This window comes from Pristiophorus japonicus, chromosome 9 (assembly GCF_044704955.1).
Source record: "Pristiophorus japonicus isolate sPriJap1 chromosome 9, sPriJap1.hap1, whole genome shotgun sequence".
Lineage (NCBI taxonomy): Eukaryota > Metazoa > Chordata > Chondrichthyes > Pristiophoridae > Pristiophorus > Pristiophorus japonicus.
The window spans coordinates 46573601-46592150 of NC_091985.1; the positions used below are offsets into that span (position 1 = coordinate 46573601).

General features: G+C 43.6%; 1 protein-coding gene across 3 annotated transcripts in view; it reads right to left on the reverse strand.

Moving 5' to 3' along the window:
* ppp1r21 (protein phosphatase 1, regulatory subunit 21) overlaps window positions 1-18550 on the reverse strand; it is a 127187-nt gene that overhangs the window by 4409 nt on the left and 104228 nt on the right. For all 3 annotated transcript variants that reach the window (XM_070888681.1, XM_070888682.1, XM_070888680.1), the window contains 5 exons: window positions 12826-13080; window positions 12171-12206; window positions 11708-11824; window positions 7370-7468; window positions 1955-2083 (listed from right to left, as the gene is read on the reverse strand). In XM_070888681.1, the coding sequence (XP_070744782.1) occupies window positions 1955-2083; window positions 7370-7468; window positions 11708-11824; window positions 12171-12206; window positions 12826-13080 (636 nt within the window). The remainder of the gene's footprint in view (window positions 1-1954; window positions 2084-7369; window positions 7469-11707; window positions 11825-12170; window positions 12207-12825; window positions 13081-18550) is intronic.

Here is an 18550-nt window from a genome sequence, read left to right on the forward strand (position 1 = left end):
AAAATGCCCCATTTATCCCGACTCTCTGTTTTCTGTTCATTAGCCAATCCTCTATCCGTGCTAATATATTACCCTTAACCCCGTGAGCTCTTATCTTGTGCAGTAACCTTTTATGTGGCACCTTATCAAATACCCCAAAAACAAAAGAACACTATACATAAATTTTTTTAAAAGCTTCACTTATTTAAAATCAATAGAAATTGAATTAAATTAAATGTTTTCGAAAAAAAAAAAATTGAATTAAAAAAAAAAATGTTTTAATGTTGCAAAAAATAAACTTAGCTGAATGGACAGGGTTTTTAATTAAAAAAAATCAATCAAAACATTTCATTTTTCCAGCTTTTAAAACTCTTCGGGCTAGACTTTCCCTAAAGCCCCTCACTACCCGATTGCCACCCAGAAACACCGCTAACGTTCTGCAACCAACGCTGGCGAAAATTTCCATAATAAAAAGGTAAAAAATATCGCCGGCGAGAAAATGGATCTTGCACCAATATTCTCGGCGGTTAAAGGCGAAACTAGGTGAAAGGGGTGGTTCTTACTGGAATGGACGGCAAGTACTTGAAATTTAGTCCGAGGTTGCGGTTGGGCCTCGGGGGGGCGGAAACTCAAAAGAAATTTTGACACATCGCAAGTGCCGGGTTTAGGTGTATGCGCAGTGCACCCTAAATCCAGAACTTGCGGGGTCTCTTCGAGAGTGTGCGCACATCGTACACACCCGGAGAGACCGCAATTTACGGCCCAATATGCTTATTTCTAACATATGAGCGAAACACAGCTACTTGAAAAGAAAATGCCAACCAAAATCTCAAAACATGAAATCACAAGCAGTTTTTGATTAGCATTAGATACAGTACACAGCATGTTTAGCTGCTTTTTTAAACTAAATGGTCAACATTTATTTTGAGGAGCTAAAATTAGCTTGATCAATCAAATATTACGAGTTCATTAGTCTCCTTCCATGCACTTTTTCCACCAAAGTGCCAAGGAATAGGTCGGAATCCGACTCGACAGTTGCACCTCCACTACAGGCGCCATAGCCTTTCATGTCTCTCAACAGCTTTTCAGAAATTTCCGATTTCACATGCTGCTCAATTGGGATGAAGGATCAAAAAGTGTAGAAACAAAGGGACACCTGCAACTGAGATACAGTTTTATGGAATCACATTTACAGCCTCTCTTTATAAAAAAAAAGTGTCCATAATGGAGATTTACAGAAGTCAAACTAAGGGAGAAAATACAAACATTACTCTTCTCCCTGACCACCACCTCCCGCCCCACCCAAAAAAAAACTGCATTTACAAAAATACATACCCATCTACTTTTTCCTCTTTTTTCAGGTCTTCTTTAACTCATGTACTTGGTGTGATCAGTACATTCACCCTTTCTCAGCTTCATGTACTGTTTTCTGTAGGCTTTTCATCTCAACAATTGCATTAAATGTTAGAAGCTATTGTTATTGGCTCTCAGTCCAGAATTGCCTCCAATGTTTTTGTGCGTGCTTTTCAAATGTTAAGCACCCATCCATCAACTTATACTCATCAAAAAGTATGCTGGCCAGATTGCAAACAGGAATGACAAAAGTAACTTAGAGGGGAGAGGAGAATTGGGATCAGCTTTAGGGGCAGGAAACACATGATTGGATCAGTGCTGCCACAAGGGCTACCAAGAGTCACAACTGGGCTGCGGGCCATATAATGAGAATTCTTGATTTAGCCAAGTGGTTTTGTAAATGGTTTGATCTTAGTTCATTTAAGGTGGTCCTCTACTGTACATTTGCAGGATGATACATCCCATTTGTACAAGCTTTATTTACAAGTTGCATCAAATCTGCAGGTTCCAAATTGGTCATCAATGGATTCAAGGAATGAACAAAACAACTGAAAAGGTTACTCTATCGACCAGCTAAAGACTAAAATAAGAAATCAAGAGGCAAATGTGCACAGTGGTTTACCTTATTGCCCATACGGAGAGAGTCAATTTCTTCCCTTTGTTTCGACAAAGTCTCATTCATACTGCAAAGATGATCACTCATCATACTCAGCTGATCTTCATAGCTCCTCTTCGTTGTAGTCAGCTCATCCTATATTAAAATATAGACAACACTGTATTAAAACAGAGAAGCTGCCACAGGAAAATATTTAATGTACAAGCAAGGACATTTTGGGTATTATAGAAAGGTATTGATCACTTGAAGAATCTAATGGATTCTATATAGGATTACTTTGATCAGAACATATCAGTACTCCTTTAAAATACCGACCTGAACAAAAGCATGAAATTCATTACTGCTTAGTTTAAAAAATCTTAAATTTAGACACATGAATTTCCATTTCCAAAAGACTCAATTGCTGTGTTATGAATTTTAGTTCAGAGGCATCAGGTACTCCTGTAATCCAATCCCATTCCACTTATGTGCCACAGTTCAATCCCACTGCCCAAATATCTACATATATGGGGCCCAAGTTTCGGCCTCAGTTGCTCCTGATTTTTTGGAGCAACTGGTGTAGAACGGAGTATCTTAGAAATTCAAATTCTCGGCATTTAGTTTGCTCCAGTTCTAGTCAGTTAGAACAGTTTCACTTTGGAACAGAATTTTTTTTTCCCAAAAGGGGGCGTGTCCAGCCACTTACGCCTGTTTTCAAAGTTTCGGCAGTGAAAACTTACTCCAAACTAACTTAGAATGGAGTAAGTGAAGATTTTTGTACGTTCGAAAAAACCTTGTCTAACTTTAGAAAATCAGGCGTAGGTTACAAATTAGGCGTAGGGAATGGGGGGGGGGGGGGCGGTGTTTACAAACATTAAACACTTCAGTTTTACAAATAAAGAGCCATCATCAATAATAAATGATAAATAGATCAATAAATCAACCAATAAATCAATCAAAAAAAAATTAATAAAAAATAAAAACTTTTGAAAAATCAATAAATAAAACATTTTCTACTTACCGACTGCAGCACCGGGAGTCCTTCAACAGAGTGCTGGGACGGCCCCCACAGTGCGCGGGTGTGTGTGTGTGTGTGTGTGTGTGTGTGTGTGTGTGTGTGTGTGTGTGTGTGTGTGTGTGTGTGTGTGTGTGTGTGTGTGTGTGTGTGTGTCTCTCACTCTCTGTCTGTGTTTCTGACAGGGTGGGGAGGGGGAGAAGGGGAGGGGGGGGTGGGGAGGGGGAGAAGGGGAAGGGGGGGGTGGGGAGGGGGAGAAGGGGAAGGGGTGGGGTGGGGAGGGGGAGGGAGGGAAGGAGAGAGGGTGTAGGGAGGGGGAGGGAGGGAAGGAGAGAGGGTGTAGGGAGGGAGGGAAGGAGAGAGGGTGTAGGGAGGGAGGGAAGGAGAGAGGGTGTAGGGAGGGAGGGAAGGAGAGAGGGTGTAGGGAGGGAGGGAAGGAGAGAGGGTGTAGGGAAGGAGGGAAGGAGAGAGGGTGTAGGGAGGGAGGGAAGGAGAGAGGGTGTAGGGAGGGAGGGAAGGAGAGAGGGTGTAGGGAGGGAGGGAAGGAGAGAGGGTGTAGGGAGGGAAGGGGAGAGGGAGTGAGGGAAGGAGAGAGGGAGTGAGGGAAGGAGAGAGGGAATGAAGGAGAGAGGGAGGGAGGGAGGGAAGGAGAGAGGGAGGGAGGGAGGGAAGGAGAGAGGGAGGGAGGGAGTGAGAGAGAGGGAGGGAGGGAGTGAGAGTGAGGGAGGGAGTGAGAGTGAGGGAAGGAGTGAGAGGGAGGGAGGGAGGGAGGGAAGGAGAGAGAGGGGGGGGGGGGGGAAGGGAGAGAAGGAGGCTGAACAGCCGGGCCCAAGACCTCGGGCTAGATTTACAGGTAGGTACTGTCGGGTCTCGGGGGGGGGGGGGGGGGGGGAAAGAAGAGAGAGTCGCGGAGGTCCGGGGGGGGGAAAGAGAGAGTCGTCGAGGGGGGGCGGGAGTCGAGTCGGGAGGAAGCAGGAGCCGGGCGTGGGAGGAGCCTTATCCACGCAGCCTCAGTGAGGCCATTCGGCCAGGGCTAGGAGCTGCGTGGTTCGGGCCCCTCCCACACAGTTTTGGGCGCCTGGAGTTACTGCACATGCGCGCCCACTGTAGCGCGCATGTGCAGAGGTCCCGGCACTGTTTTCGGCGCAGGGACCTGGCTCCGCCCCCAACAGCTCGTGCTGCGCTGCGCCCGGCTGCAGAAGACCTGCAGGGAGCCAGAGAATCTTGAAGTTTTTTTTTTTAGGCGCACTTTCTGGCGCGAAAAACGGGCGTCCAGGTCCGGGCTGCGCCGTTTTAGGCGTGTCCCGAAACTTGGGCCCATGATTGCGTAACCGAGGGATCGAATAGTAGTAAACGCTTGTGATGTGAACTGGATATTCATGTCTTGGACACCTGCCCCCATTTGCCTCTCCAATCTTTTCAAAGGTTGTCCAAGAAAACACACGGCAAGACAAGGCCAGATACAAGTCACTCAACTGCTTCATTCCACAGCATAGTAATATAAATCATAGTAATCCACATCATTGTTTTGATTTAACCAAGCACAGAGCTCCTGCTACTATCAACATGGTTTGGTTTCAATGGGTTGAATTTATGGTGGTGCAAACCTATGATTGTCATCAGCTCACCCACCACCTGCCACTCATCCAATCCCCAGAAAGTTTTTATACATTTGTCACTCTGGCTGCTGCCTCTCATGTTACTACATTAAAATCTTAAAGTAGAAAACAATCCTACATCACTGGCTTGTGTTAATATAATAAAAACATTGGCTGGGGTGAATGCCATCAAACTGCTATGAGGGAGATGGAGAAACAGACATTTGCACTCTGGCATCCACGTTTACATGTTTTTTTTGTCTTTCATGCAACTCTTTCATAGTATAGTCAAATTTTGGTTCTGGGTCTCCGCAAAAACAAAAGCATTACAAAAACAGTAGTCTGAAGAATAGTCAGTCAGTTCAGTTGCAGTCACCCATTTTGGCAACAAGTGGACTCTGCAGAAGGAGCTATTCAAAACTTCTACCTTTGATATTTGAAGAATACTCTGTGTAGATCCAATACAAAGTACATGTCTTTTACTCACCCAAATAACTGAGTAAAACTCCACTTACCAGCACAAATAATTGATGTCAATGTGTCCTCTCCCTTAAAATATCTCAACATCTTGGGTTGGGAGAATGGACCTATTCATGTTTGGCTTATGTCAATTCTAAAATAATGGGCACCAACAATGTCTGTATCCTGGCTAATGATCTGAGGTGGTCAATCATTCTAACATGTTGCACTGAATAAGCTTTTTTTTTTGCGACGTACTGCTTTTAATTAATGGTCCACCAAGATTTCTATTTTTGCACTGCTTTCATAGCTGTTCACCACAATATCCTTATTCAGCTGTACATGTTTGAGTAAGACCTTCTCCATTAGATACTGAAACCAATCCACTTCTACACTATTATTGAACCAAAATGCTGGGAATTTTTGTCTTTCTTTATCCTTCAATAATCCAGCACAAATACAACCTTCTGATATTCTCACAGTAAGAGAATTTAGAAATTTTACCATTCCACACAAGCTTGGTTAGCTGCACATGGCACTGATTTCCCATTTGGATATTGAACTCAAATAATACAACGGTTTCAATGCCTGCCATCATACATTTTATTTAAAACACGTGGCAGACTGAAAAAGCCAGTTGTAAATGAAATAATTAACAGCATATGCACACTGCCAATGTAAAATTTTTCAGCTCAAGACTTTTACACAGAATGATTTAGTTACAAAATCCTAAATCAGATCACAGGATTGATCACAGATTATTCTAAATCAGATGTTTTAACCATGTAGCATAGTGGGGAGAAAAATGAAAGAATCACAAAAATAGCACTATATTGCAAGCTGCATTAGACATAATTTATTTGGATATCCAAAAAGCTTTTGATAAAAGCACCATGAGGGACTATGCATTGAAATTAAGTCCCATGGTATGATGGGCAATATGGTGAGTTGGATCACAAATTGGGTCAAGAACCTTAAGAAAAAGTTGTTAGTTTCCCGATGGGGGTCTAGTCACAAGTGAGGTGCCAAGTCCCTTTTGTCCATGTTTATTAATGATCCAGAAAGGGCAGAGTACAGTTATCAAATTTGTGGATAGTAAATGGTGTGGTACGGTTAGGGCCTTGGAAGGAGGAAATAGATTGCCATGGGATTTAACCTAGATTGAGGAAGTTGGCCCAAGACTGATAAATGCCCTTCAATATAGATAATTAAGCAGACTTACACATGGGGGCACAGAACACAGATAAGGAGTATAGAATGAGTGGGTATAGGTTAAGGGTGAGAGAGAGAGAGAGAGAGAGAGAGACACATGGGAGTGATCAGTGATGGCTCTCAAGTAGTGGGTCAAGAGCTTTTGCCAATGTGAACACGGTCCTGAGCTGTACTGCCTGGACTGTTCAGTATGAAACTAGGGCCACGATAACAGGATTATACAAGGCTTTGGTCAGACCTCATCCAGGAGTAGTGTGTTCCATTTTGGTACCTCCAGGTTAAAGATATTATGGCTCTGCACATGTTACAGAGAAGGCAAGGAGGCTGAAGATAGATGCCATGCCTTGTATTTGGATTGCGGAAGAAACACACACTTGGAGGGAGATCGGATTCAAGCATTTAAAATTATTAAAAGACATTGATAACATACAAGTAGATAGATAGTGGAGTTGACAGGGCTGGGTAGAATTAGAAGTCACCAATTTAAATTGAGAAAGCATAAAGTGAGGTTGGATGTTTTATTTTTCTTAGAGGATGATCGACTTGTAGAACATGCTTCTGGAGGTGGTAGTGAGGACGGACGGACTCCCTCAAGAAGGTGTTAGACATGTTTTTGAAAACTAGATTAGGAGAAATACAAGATTCTGCATGATAACCAATGGATTTGTGGCCACCTGGCTGGGGGGAGGACGGGGTGGGGAGAAAAAGAGGGAGGTATAGGATGAGTCCAGTAAAAACAAAATGGACCAAGTGATGGCTCTTTCACTGCTGCCTCTGAAAGCCGATCACACTAGTCAATCACCCCGAGAAAAATTAAACATTCCTAAGGCATACACTGCGATCTGTTGTTTGAATTTACATGATACCATACCGACACTCGCAAAAGCAGAATGACCAAATGGATCAGCCAGAGTGACAGAAACATAGCTGCTTTGTACCATCTTGACAACAGCACAATGAGTAGATATGTTACTGGTTCGGACAGTCTTCTGCATTCTGATGTACTTCGTCCCAGCACCAGAAATATTACCCCCAACTTACTTGTTTATTTTAATACACAAACACACACATCCTGCTACAAATAGGCACAAAGCTGGATGCTGTTGGGTTACATTTAACCAAGAATAGGCACACAAGCGGGTTCACATTTCTTCCTACCTGCAATCGCACAATGTTCTGATTGGCAACTTTTATTTCTTCTGAGAGCGTTTCTCTGGACTTCTCTGCCAGTGCTAAGCGTTTAGCAAGGGCTCGGCACTATTAATTTATAAAGAAAACATAATTCTGTATAAAGCTTTCAAATTCACGCAATAATTCAACTAGAAACTAACTGTAGTCTGCAAACCTGCCTCAATGCACTTAGAACGCACCGATTTGAAACATTTGATCAAGCACCCTTGAACTAAAATCAACTCTCCTTTAAATGAACTGTTCCCTCCAGGATGCTTTGTTCTTTTTTTCACATCAACTTCCAGCTGCCCTTCCACTGGCATTTTCCTATGCAAATACAAATCTGTTCATTCACCTCTTCCCACACTACCATCCAGGGCCTCAAACACTCGTGTGAGGCTGCAATTTGTGAGAATTCTAATGAGTATCCTATATTTGCTGCTCACAGTGCAGTCTCCTCTACACAAGAACATAAAAATAGCAGGAGTAGGCCATATGGCCCCTCGAGCTGCTCCGCCATTTGACTGATCTTAATACATCATTTATGACATCAGGGAGACCAAAGAGCATATTGGATGATTCATTTCCAAACCACCTCCATTCTGTTGGCAAATGTGATCCCGACCTCTGACTCGCCACTTTAACACCCCTCCAATTTTCTCGCCAACATCCCACTCTTTTCCAATGACACTGTTCCAACCCAAGCAACATCTCATCTTTCTCTTTGGCATTCAGCAACCTCCTGGTCTGAACATTGACTTGGGTAACTCCTTAGCTCTCCCATTTACTCTTCAGTGGGGGTGTTGGGGGATATGGAGTGGGTCTGTTGGTGTTCAGGGGGGCGGGGGGGAAGGAGGTTTTCTTGTGGATTCTTTGTCAGAACAGGAGTTCACGCTGAGGGATGGGGGGAAATTGATTGGGAACTCACCAAAATAAATATTCTGGGCACAAAAACATTTCCAACCACGGCACTGTGAAGCTGACAGACTCTGCAATTGTGCAGTTTTCTTATGGTTCCCCCAAACACTTTAAAAGGATAGCAGATCACAGAGCATTGCTCTGAAACAAATAGTGAAAACCATACTTGCAGTATCCCTTGCAGAGTTTCTGATCTGAAATGTGCAGTTGAGGGAAATACATAGCAGAAAGTGGGTGCATCTTGGCTAGAACCAAGAATCAGGAGGAGATTCATTCCATGATGCCCATTCACTTTACCAGATTGAGTCCTTTGTTCATATTGAGGAGTATAAAATTATGAGGGGCCTAGATAGAGCGGATAGGAAGGACCTATTTTCCTTAGCAGAGGGGTCAATAAACAGGGGGCATAGATTTAAAGTAATTGGTAGAAGGTTTAGAAGGGATTTGGAGACAATTTTTCACCCAGAGGGTGGTGGGGGTCTGGAATTCATTGTCTGAAAGAGTGGTAGAGGCAGAAACTTGCATAGCATTTAAAAATTATTTGGATTTGAATTGCCGTAACCCTACAAGGCTACGGACCAAGAGCAGGAAAGTGGGATTACGCTGGATAGCTCTTTGTTGGCCGGCACGGACACAAAAGAACATAAGAATTAGGAACAGGGGTAGGCCATCAAGCCCCTCGAGCCTGCTCAGACACTCAACAAGATCATGGCTGATCTGGCCGTGGACTCAGCTCCACTTACCCACCCGCCCGCTCCCCGTAACCCTTAATTCCCTTATTGGTTAAGCATCTATCTATCTGTGATTTGAATACATTCAATGAGCTAGCCTCAACTGCTTCCCCGGGCAGAGAATTCCACAGATTCACAACCCTCTGGGAGAAGAAATTCCTTCTCAACTCAGTCTTAAATTGGCTCTCCAGTATTTTGAGGCTGTGCCCCCTAGTTCTAGTCTCCCCGACCAGTGGAAACAACCTCTCTGCCTCTATCTTGTCTATCCCTTTCATTATTTTAAATGTTTCTATAAGATCACCCCTCATTCTTCTGAACTCCAATGAGTAAAGACCCAGTCTACTCAATCTATCATCATAAGGTAACCCCCTCATCTCCGGAATCAGTCTAGTGAATCGTCTCTGTACCCCCTCCAAAGCCAGCATATCCTTCCTTAAGTAAGGTGACCAAAACTGCACGCAGTACTCCAGATGCTGCCTCACCAACACCCTGTACAGTTGCAGCAGGACCTCCCTGCTTTTGTACTCCATCCCTCTCGCAATGAAGGCCAACATTCCATTCGCCTACCTGCTGCACCTGCAAACTAACTTTTTGGGATTCATGCACAAGGACTCCCAGGTCCCTCTGCACCGCAGCATGTTGTAATTTCTCCCCATTCAAATAATATTCCATTTTACTGTTTTCCCCCCCCCCCCCCCCCCAAGGTGGATGATGACACATTTTCCGACATTGTATTCCATCTGCCAAATTCGCTTAATCTATCTAAATCTCTTTGCAGCCTCTCTGTGTCCTCTACACAACCCGCTTTCCCACTAATCTTTGTGTCATCAGCAAATTTTGTTACACTACACTCTGTCCCCTCTTCCAGGTCATCTATGTATATTGTAAACAGTTGTGGTCCCAGCACCGATCCCTGTGGCACACCACTAATCACCGATTTCCAACCCGAAAAGGACCCATTTATCCCGACTCTCTGCTTTCTGTTCGCCAGCCAATTCTCTAAGCATGCTAATACATTTCCTCTGACTCCGCGTACCTTTGTCTTCTGCAGTAACCTTTTGTGTGGCACATTATCAAATGCCTTTTGGAAATCTAAATACACCACATCCATCGGTACACCTCTATCCACCATGCTCGTTATATCCTCAAAGAATTCCAGTAAATTAGTTAAACATGATTTCCCCTTCATGAATCCATGTTGCGTCTGCTTGATTGCACTATTCCTATCTAGATGTCCCGTTATTTCTTCCTTAATGATAGCTTCAAGCATTTTCCCCACTACAGATGTTAAACTAACCGGCCTAAAGTTACCTGCCTTTTGTCTGCCCCCTTTTTTTTTTTTTTAAAAACAGAGGCGTTACATTAGCTGCTTTCCAATCCGATGGTAGCTCCCCAGAGTCCAGAGAATTTTGTTAGATTATAACGAATACATCTGCTTTAACCTCCGCCATCTCTTAATACCCAGGGATGCATTTCATCAGGACCAGGGGACTTGTCTACCTTGAGATCCATTAGCATGTCCAGCACTACCCGCCCCTAGTGATAGTGATTGTCTCAAGGTCCTCCCTTCCCACATTCCCGTGACCAGCAATTTTTGGCATGGTTTTTGTGTCTTCCACTGTGAAGACCGAAGCAAAATAATTGTTTAAGGTCTCAGCCATTTCCACATTTCCCATTATTAAATCCCCCTTCTCATCTTCTAAGGGACCAACATTTACTTTTGTCACTCTTTTCCGTTTTATATATCAGTAAAAGCTTTTCCTATCTATTTTTATGTTTTGCGCAAGTTTACTTTCGTAATCTATCTTTCCTTTCTTTATTGCTTTCTTAGTCATTCTTTGCTGTCGTTTAAAATTTTCCTAATCTTCTAGTTTCCCACTAACCTTGGCCATCTTATACGCGATGGGCCGAATGTCCTCCTTCTGTGCTGTAAATTTCTGATTCTACCAATCCATTATTGTGGCATAGCAGGGGCCTGAGAGCAGTTGGCAGCCCTGACCCCTCAAGCCAGTGAACTAAGACTGGGAAAAAAAATACCTTTCTCCTAATCTAAAAATATTGCTGCCCTCTCAAAGTAAATTGAATTATAGAACGGTCAGAGACTTGAGCACATAATCTCGGCTGACATTGCAGTGCACTACTGAGTATTGTTGCATGTGCTATATTTCATATGAGACATTAAAACAGGAGTCCCCTCTGCCCTCTCAAGCAGATGTAACAGGCCCAACGACACTACTCGAAGACGACGAGTTGAGTTCCCCAGAGTCCTGGGAATTTATCCCTCAACCAACATCACTAAAAACAGGTTATCTGACGATTCATCTCATTGGTGTTTTTGGGACCTTGGTGTGTGTAAATTGCCTCCAATGTTTCTCTACATTACAACAGTGACAACATTTCAAAAATACTTAATTGGCTCTGAAGTACTTTGAGGGCACCCCGAGGAACTGAAGTACTTTATTTCTTCAGTAAAATGTAAAGTGTAAGGAAACAGACTGATTTTCAAAGATTCACTGAATACCTATGCAACAATGACAAAATACAATTTCTTTAGGCTATTAAGTTTACAAGGATTATCTCTCAAATGAAGAATTATTTTTGGATTTTGTTCATCTAAAGCGTGCACAGGATATGAAAATGTCAACACTAAAAGCCTGTTGCTAGTTATTAGTATTACCTCTGCATAAAAATGCACCGACTTGCTGTCTGCTATCTGAAGCTGTGAAGTTAGCTCCGCCACCCTCATCATGTAGTGACTTTTGATCAACTGTTCGCGTGACTCCTCATCTGGAATCTAAAAGTAGACACATGGGATATTCCTTTAGCTGCGATAAATGAATTTATGTGACACTTAAAAAGCTGAGAGTTTCATTTAAACAAATGTTTAAAATATTATGTGCCGAGACACCCAACAACTAGTGAAGGCTATTTAAAATCTACATTGTACAATCAGTTTCTGCATAAGCTCCTCAATCTCATTAGTTATAGCTGCCAACTTACATCGTAACTAAAAATGAAGCACCAAAGTCTTAGATTTTAAAGATACACAATTACACTAATATATGTTCATTCAAAAATAAGAATTGCAGTACACTTAATTCAATTCATTTCCAATAAGAACTTGAAGGGCATCACTGTACCTCATTATTGCTGGTGGAAGTGGTTAGCATTCCAACCTAACAAAAAAAACATACCTCATTCAGCTCAAGACTCATGCAACTGAAAACATGTTAAATGTACATCACAAGGAAAAGCAGAGGACTTGCTAGAATACGAAACAGTGGTTGAGAGGATGGATGTCAAGATACAAACACGCGGACACGATGGACCGAAATGGCCTCCTGCTGCGCTGTAAATTTCTATACATTCTTTTGGGTCGATGAAAAATTAAAATCACATTTAATATACCTTAAACTTAGGTTATCTCGAGAATCTTCACAAATTTCAAAACTTTCCGCCCCCAGGATATACTTCCCCAATGGCTCAGTTAGTAAATCATTGCACTGTGTAAAACTGAGCCAAAAGACCAAGATGGTCCTAGATTCAATATTCTCAGCCAGGGTGACAGCAAGAGCTACAAATGACCTCAGCACCTCAGACTTCAAGTGTGGTGGGGAGGGGGAAGAAAGAAAGGTTGGGGGGGGCGGGGGGTAAAAATCAACTAGGTTTTCCTTTCTAAATTGCTATCCTAGATTGGGCATGGCTGTGAAGCCCTATTTTTTCAGGAAGGGAGAAAACAAATCAAAAAAACACTCAATTCTCAGTCGCATTGAATTTAAGCTTTACACCAATTACCAGACTAGTGCTTCGAACTGGTTCTTTGGAGTCCTTTTCAACAAGCTGCAACTCTTCGATTTTGGGAATAGAACCATTCTCCTGGATAGAATCAACTGAAGGCATCTGCCCGGTGAATGTAATTTTAAATTGACTTTCCAGGTCAGTTATACGTTGATTCTCCTTCTCCAATTTTATTTTGGCTAGTTGAGCCTCCAGCATCCAGTGTTCTTTCTCCTGCTCCAGTTTTGCTATCTTCTCTTGGCTTTGTTGCACCTGCAGAGGTTGGAAATACTACATGGTTACAAGTTTCTTGAGGTGCTTGTGCCATCCTCCAGACCACATCGAATAGGGCAAGTGGGTGAACTGCTCCCAACCTTCTCCACATTCTGGTCTAAAACCCAGGAGATAGCAAATATGATCCCTGGTAATCTATAGCTTTTCACCTTTTACCCTTCAAGACAGCAGAGAACCATCACATGGGGAGTCTCTGTGCAAACCATCCATCACTGTAAACATAGCTTTTCTATGGAATTACTTCTGGCACAAAGTGACCCCCTAACAAGGCAGGTCATTTATTAACCAATATAATCAAAAACTTGATCCTTGATGAAATTTATCAAGATCTGATACCACATTAAGAAGTCAGAGCGAATGGACTCCAGCTGCTCACAAACCATCTAAGGTTGGTTACAAAAAGTAATTGGGTGGAGATCACTAGTTAGGAATGGTGTTTGACTGATGGGGGGGGGGGGGGGGGGGGGGGGCGAGGCGAGAAACCATACAAAACTAAAATTTTACTTCGCTTTTTCATTCTATAATCTTGTTGGTAGAGTTCTTTGTTCCATTCTATTCTCGTAACATAAAAACTGATAAGCACCCTTTCATGGCAAAGTTTTGAACTACAAAGCAAAGCACAATTTATAAATCAACTATTTTACTTGTTTTCCAGTATAACTTATAGATTACCTCAAGTGTTACTTTAACTGTATAACTAAACCTGAAAACCAGTAAAACAAAATAGACAGGGGTATGTAATAGTAAAATCACTGATCTGGGCCAAAACTGGTCTGCACCACTGCCTAATTAGAACTCAGTCCAGTCTTCAGGTGAACCCACCCTTACCAGGTTCACATTGGATTGACGTGCATCTCAGGGTACAGTCACACGACAGCTACAATAGAGACCAGTAGCTGCAGTTGGGGTTCCAGCCAAGCAGAACCCCATTAACATTGCTAGGCTGGTGAGAGTGGAATTTTAGCTGTCCTGTTTAGGAAAGAGGTCAATTATCGTCTGGTTACATGCCTGCACAATAACAGTTTCCTCAAAATTAGACATTTAAATATGGAGGAAGCAGAGCAGGGAGAATTCCTGCTCTTATAAATATTTGAATTAAGGCCAGATAGGTTGATATGGTATGCACGGTCTATTGGACTCGGGAGACATTACACACCAGGTTCGACATCAAACTGGACACATACTCCTGGAGAGAGCAGTCTAACTGCATGAAGGTCTTGTGTTGCTCTACTCGAGAGTCAGATTGGGTTCCGATTCTGCATTAGCAACAAAATAACAATGTAAACCCAAAATGAAGTCATTTTGCACCTGATTCTAGCCTTTTTGAAACTCTTCATAAGACCTCGAGGGTACAGACTTCCAAACTCTAACCACCTGTTCATACTTCAATATGGTGGCCATCTGCCATTAGTGCAGAGACCTTAGTTTCTCAACAGCCATTTTGAATGCCCTAAGAACTGCAAAGATCTAGCAGCTGAAGATGTTTGGTTCCTTCTCCGAGTATTAAAGTGATTGCCATTTACCATAAAATATTCTCAACCCAGTCTAGCTTGTGGGCCTGTTTAATGTTAACACTTTGTAATTCGTATATGTGTGTGAGAAGTGTATCCGCCTCGAGCTCCTGACGGTCCGCGTTGCGGAATTGGAGCTGAGGGTGGATTCACTCTGGAGTATCCACGATGCTGAGAATGACGTGAGTATCACGTGTAGTGAGTTGGTCTTACCGCAGGAGAAGGGTCCACAGCCAGATAGGGAATGGAAGACCAGCAGGAAGAGCAATGCAAGGAAGGTAGTGCAGGGGTCCCCTGTGGTCATCCCCCTGCAAAACAGATACACCGTTTTGAGTACTGTTGGGGGGGATGACTCATCAGGGGAGGGCAGCAGCAGCGAAGTTCATGGCACCGTGGCTGGCTCTGCTGCACAGGAGGGCAAGAAAAAGAGTGGGAGTGCGATAGTGATAGGGGATTCAATGGTGAGGGGAATAGATAGGCGTTTCTGCGGCCGCAACCGAGACTCCAGGATGGTATGTTGCCTCCATGGTGCAAGGGTCAAGGATGTCTCGGAGCGGGTGCAGGACATTCTGAAATGGGAGGGAGAACAGCCAGTTGTCGTGGTGCACATTGGTACCAACGTCATAGGTAAAAAAAGGGATGAGGTCCTACGAAACGAATTTAAGGAGCTAGAAGCTAAATTAAAAAGTAGGACCTCAAAAGTAGTAATCTCAGGATTGCTACCAGTGCCACGTGCTAGTCAGAGTAGGAATCGCAGGATAGCGCAGATGAATACGTGGCTTGAGCAGTGGTGCAGCAGGGAGGGATTCAAATTCCTGGGGCATTGGAACCGGTTCTGGGGGAGGTGGGACCAGTACAAACCGGACGGTCTGCACCTGGGCAGGACCGGAACCAATATCCTAGGGGGAGTGTTTGCTAGTGCTGTTGGGGAGGAGTTAAACTAATATGGCAGGGGGATGGGAACCAATGCAGGGAGACAGAGGGAGACAAAAGGGAGGCAGAGGCAGGAGACGGAGGGGAGATGGAGGCGGAGAGGCCCGGGGCGGGGAACAGGAAGGGCCACTGTGCGGCAGAATTCTAAAAGGACAAAGGGTGTTAAAAAACAAGCCTGAAGGCTTTGTGTCTTAATGCAAGGAGTATCCGCAATAAGGTGGATGAATTAACTGTGCAAATAGATGTTAACAAATATGATGTGATTGGGATTACGGAGACGTGGCTCCAGTATGATCAGGGCTGGGAACTCAACATCCAGGGGTATTCAACATTCAGGAAGGATAGAATAAAAGGAAAAGGAGGTGGGGTAGCATTGCTGGTTAAAGAGGAGATTAATGCAATAGTTAGGAAAGACATTAGCTTGGATGATGTGGAATCTATATGGGTAGAGCTGCAGAACACCAAAGGGCAAAAAACGTTAGTGGGAGTTGTTTACAGACCTCTAAACAGTAGTAGTGATGTTGGGGAGGGCATCAAACAGGAAATTAGGGGTGCATGCAATAAAGGTGCAGCAGTTATAATGGGTGACTTCAATATGCACATAGATTGGGCTAGCCAAACTGGAAGCAATACGGTGGAGGAGGATTTCCTGGAGTGCATAAGGGATGGTTTTCTAGACCAATATGTCGAGGAACCAACTAGGGGGGAGGCCATCTTAGACTGGGTGTTGTGTAATGAGAGAGGACTAATTAGCAATCTCATTGTGCGAGGCCCCTTGCGGAAGAGTGACCATAATATGGTGGAATTCTGCATTAGGATGGAGAATGATACAGTTAATTCAGAGACCATGGTCCAGAACTTAAAGAAGGGTAACTTTGAAGGTATGAGGTGTGAATTGGCTAGGATAGATTGGCGAATGATACTTAAGGGGTTGACTGTGGATGGGCAATGGCAGACATTTAGAGATCGCATGGATGAATTACAACAATTATACATTCCTGTCTGGCGTAAAAATAAAAAAGGGAAGGTGGCTCAACCGTGGCTATCTAGGGAAATCAGGGATAGTATTAAAGCCAAGGAAGTGGCATACAAATTGGCCAGAAATAGCAGCGAACCTGGGGACTGGGAGAAATTTAGAACTCAGCAGAGGAGGACAAAAGGTTTGATTAGGGCAGGGAAAATGGAGTACGAGAAGAAGCTTGCAGGGAACATTAAGGCGGATTGCAAAAGTTTCTATAGGTATGTAAAGAGAAAAAGGTTAGTAAAGACAAACGTAGGTCCCCTGCAGTCAGAATCAGTGGAAGTCATAACGGGGAACAAAGAAATGGCAGACCAATTGAACAAGTACTTTGGTTCAGTATTCACTAAGGAGGACACAAACAACCTTCCGGATATAAAAGGGGTCAGAGGGTCTAGTAGGGAGGAGGAACTGAGGGAAATCTTTATTAGTCGGGAAATTGTGTTGGGGAAATTGATGGGATTGAAGGCCGATAAATCCCCAGGGCCTGATGAACTGCATCCCAGAGTACTTAAGGAGGTGGCCTTGGAAATAGTGGATGCATTGACAGTCATTTTCCAACATTCCATTGACTCTGGATCAGTTCCTATCGAGTGGAGGGTAGCCAATGTAACCCCACTTTTTAAAAAAGGAGGGAGAGAGAAAACATGGAATTATAGACCGGTCAGCCTGACCTCAGTAGTGGGTAAAATGATGGAATCAATTATTAAGGATGTCATAGCAGCGCATTTGGAAAATGGTGACATGATAGGTCCAAGTCAGCATGGATTTGTGAAGGGGAAATCATGCTTGACAAATCTTCTGGAATTTTTTGAGGATGTTTCCAGTAAAGTGGACAAAGGAGAACCAGTTGATGTGGTATATTTGGACTTTCAGAAGACTTTCGACAAGGTTCCACACAAGAGATTAATGTGCAAAGTTAAAGCACATGGGATTGGGGGTAGTGTGCTGACGTGGATTGAGAACTGGTTGTCAGACAGGAAGCAAAGAGTAGGAGTAAATGGGTACTTTTCAGAATGGCAGGCAGTGACTAGTGGGGTACCGCAAGGTTCTGTGCTGGGGCCCCAGCTGTTTACATTGTACATTGATGATTTAGACGAGGGGATTAAATGTAGTATCTCCAAATTTGCGGATGACACTAAGTTGGGTGGCAGTGTGAGCTGCGAGGAGGATGCTATGAGGCTGCAGAGTGACTTGGATAGGTTAGGTGAGTGGGCAAATGCATGGCAGATGAAGTATAATGTGGATAAATGTGAGGTTATCCACTTTGGTGGTAAAAATAGAGAGACAGAATATTATCTGAATGGTGACAGATTAGGAAAAGGGGAGGTGCAAAGAGACCTGGGTGTCATGGTACATCAGTCATTGAAGGTTGGCATGCAGGTACAGCAGGCGGTTAAGAAAGCAAATGGCATGTTGGCCTTCATAGCGAGGGGATTTGAGTACAGGAGCAGGGAGGTGTTGCTACAGTTGTACAGGGCCTAGGTGAGGCCACACCTGGAGTATTGTGTACAATTTTGGTCTCCTAACTTGAGGAAGGACATTCTTGCTATTGAGGGAGTGCAGCGAAGATTCACCAGACTGATTCCCGGGATGGTGGGACTGACCTATCAAGAAAGACTGGATCAACTGGGCTTGCATTCACTGGAGTTCAGAAGAATGAGAGGGGACCTCATAGAAACGTTTAAAATTCTGACGGGTTTAGACAGGTTAGATGCAGGAAGAATGTTCCCAATGTTGGGGAAGTCCAGAACCAGGGGTCACAGTCTAAGGATAAGGGGTAAGCCATTTCGGACCGAGATGAGGAGAGACTTCTTCACCCAGAGAGTGGTGAACCTGTGGAATTCTCTGCCACAGAAAGTGGTTGGGGCCAATTCACTAAATATATTCAAAAGGGAGTTAGATGAAGTCCTTACTACTCGGGTTATCAAGGGGTATGGCGAGAAAGCAGGAAGGGGGTACTGAAGTTTCATGTTCAGCCATGAAC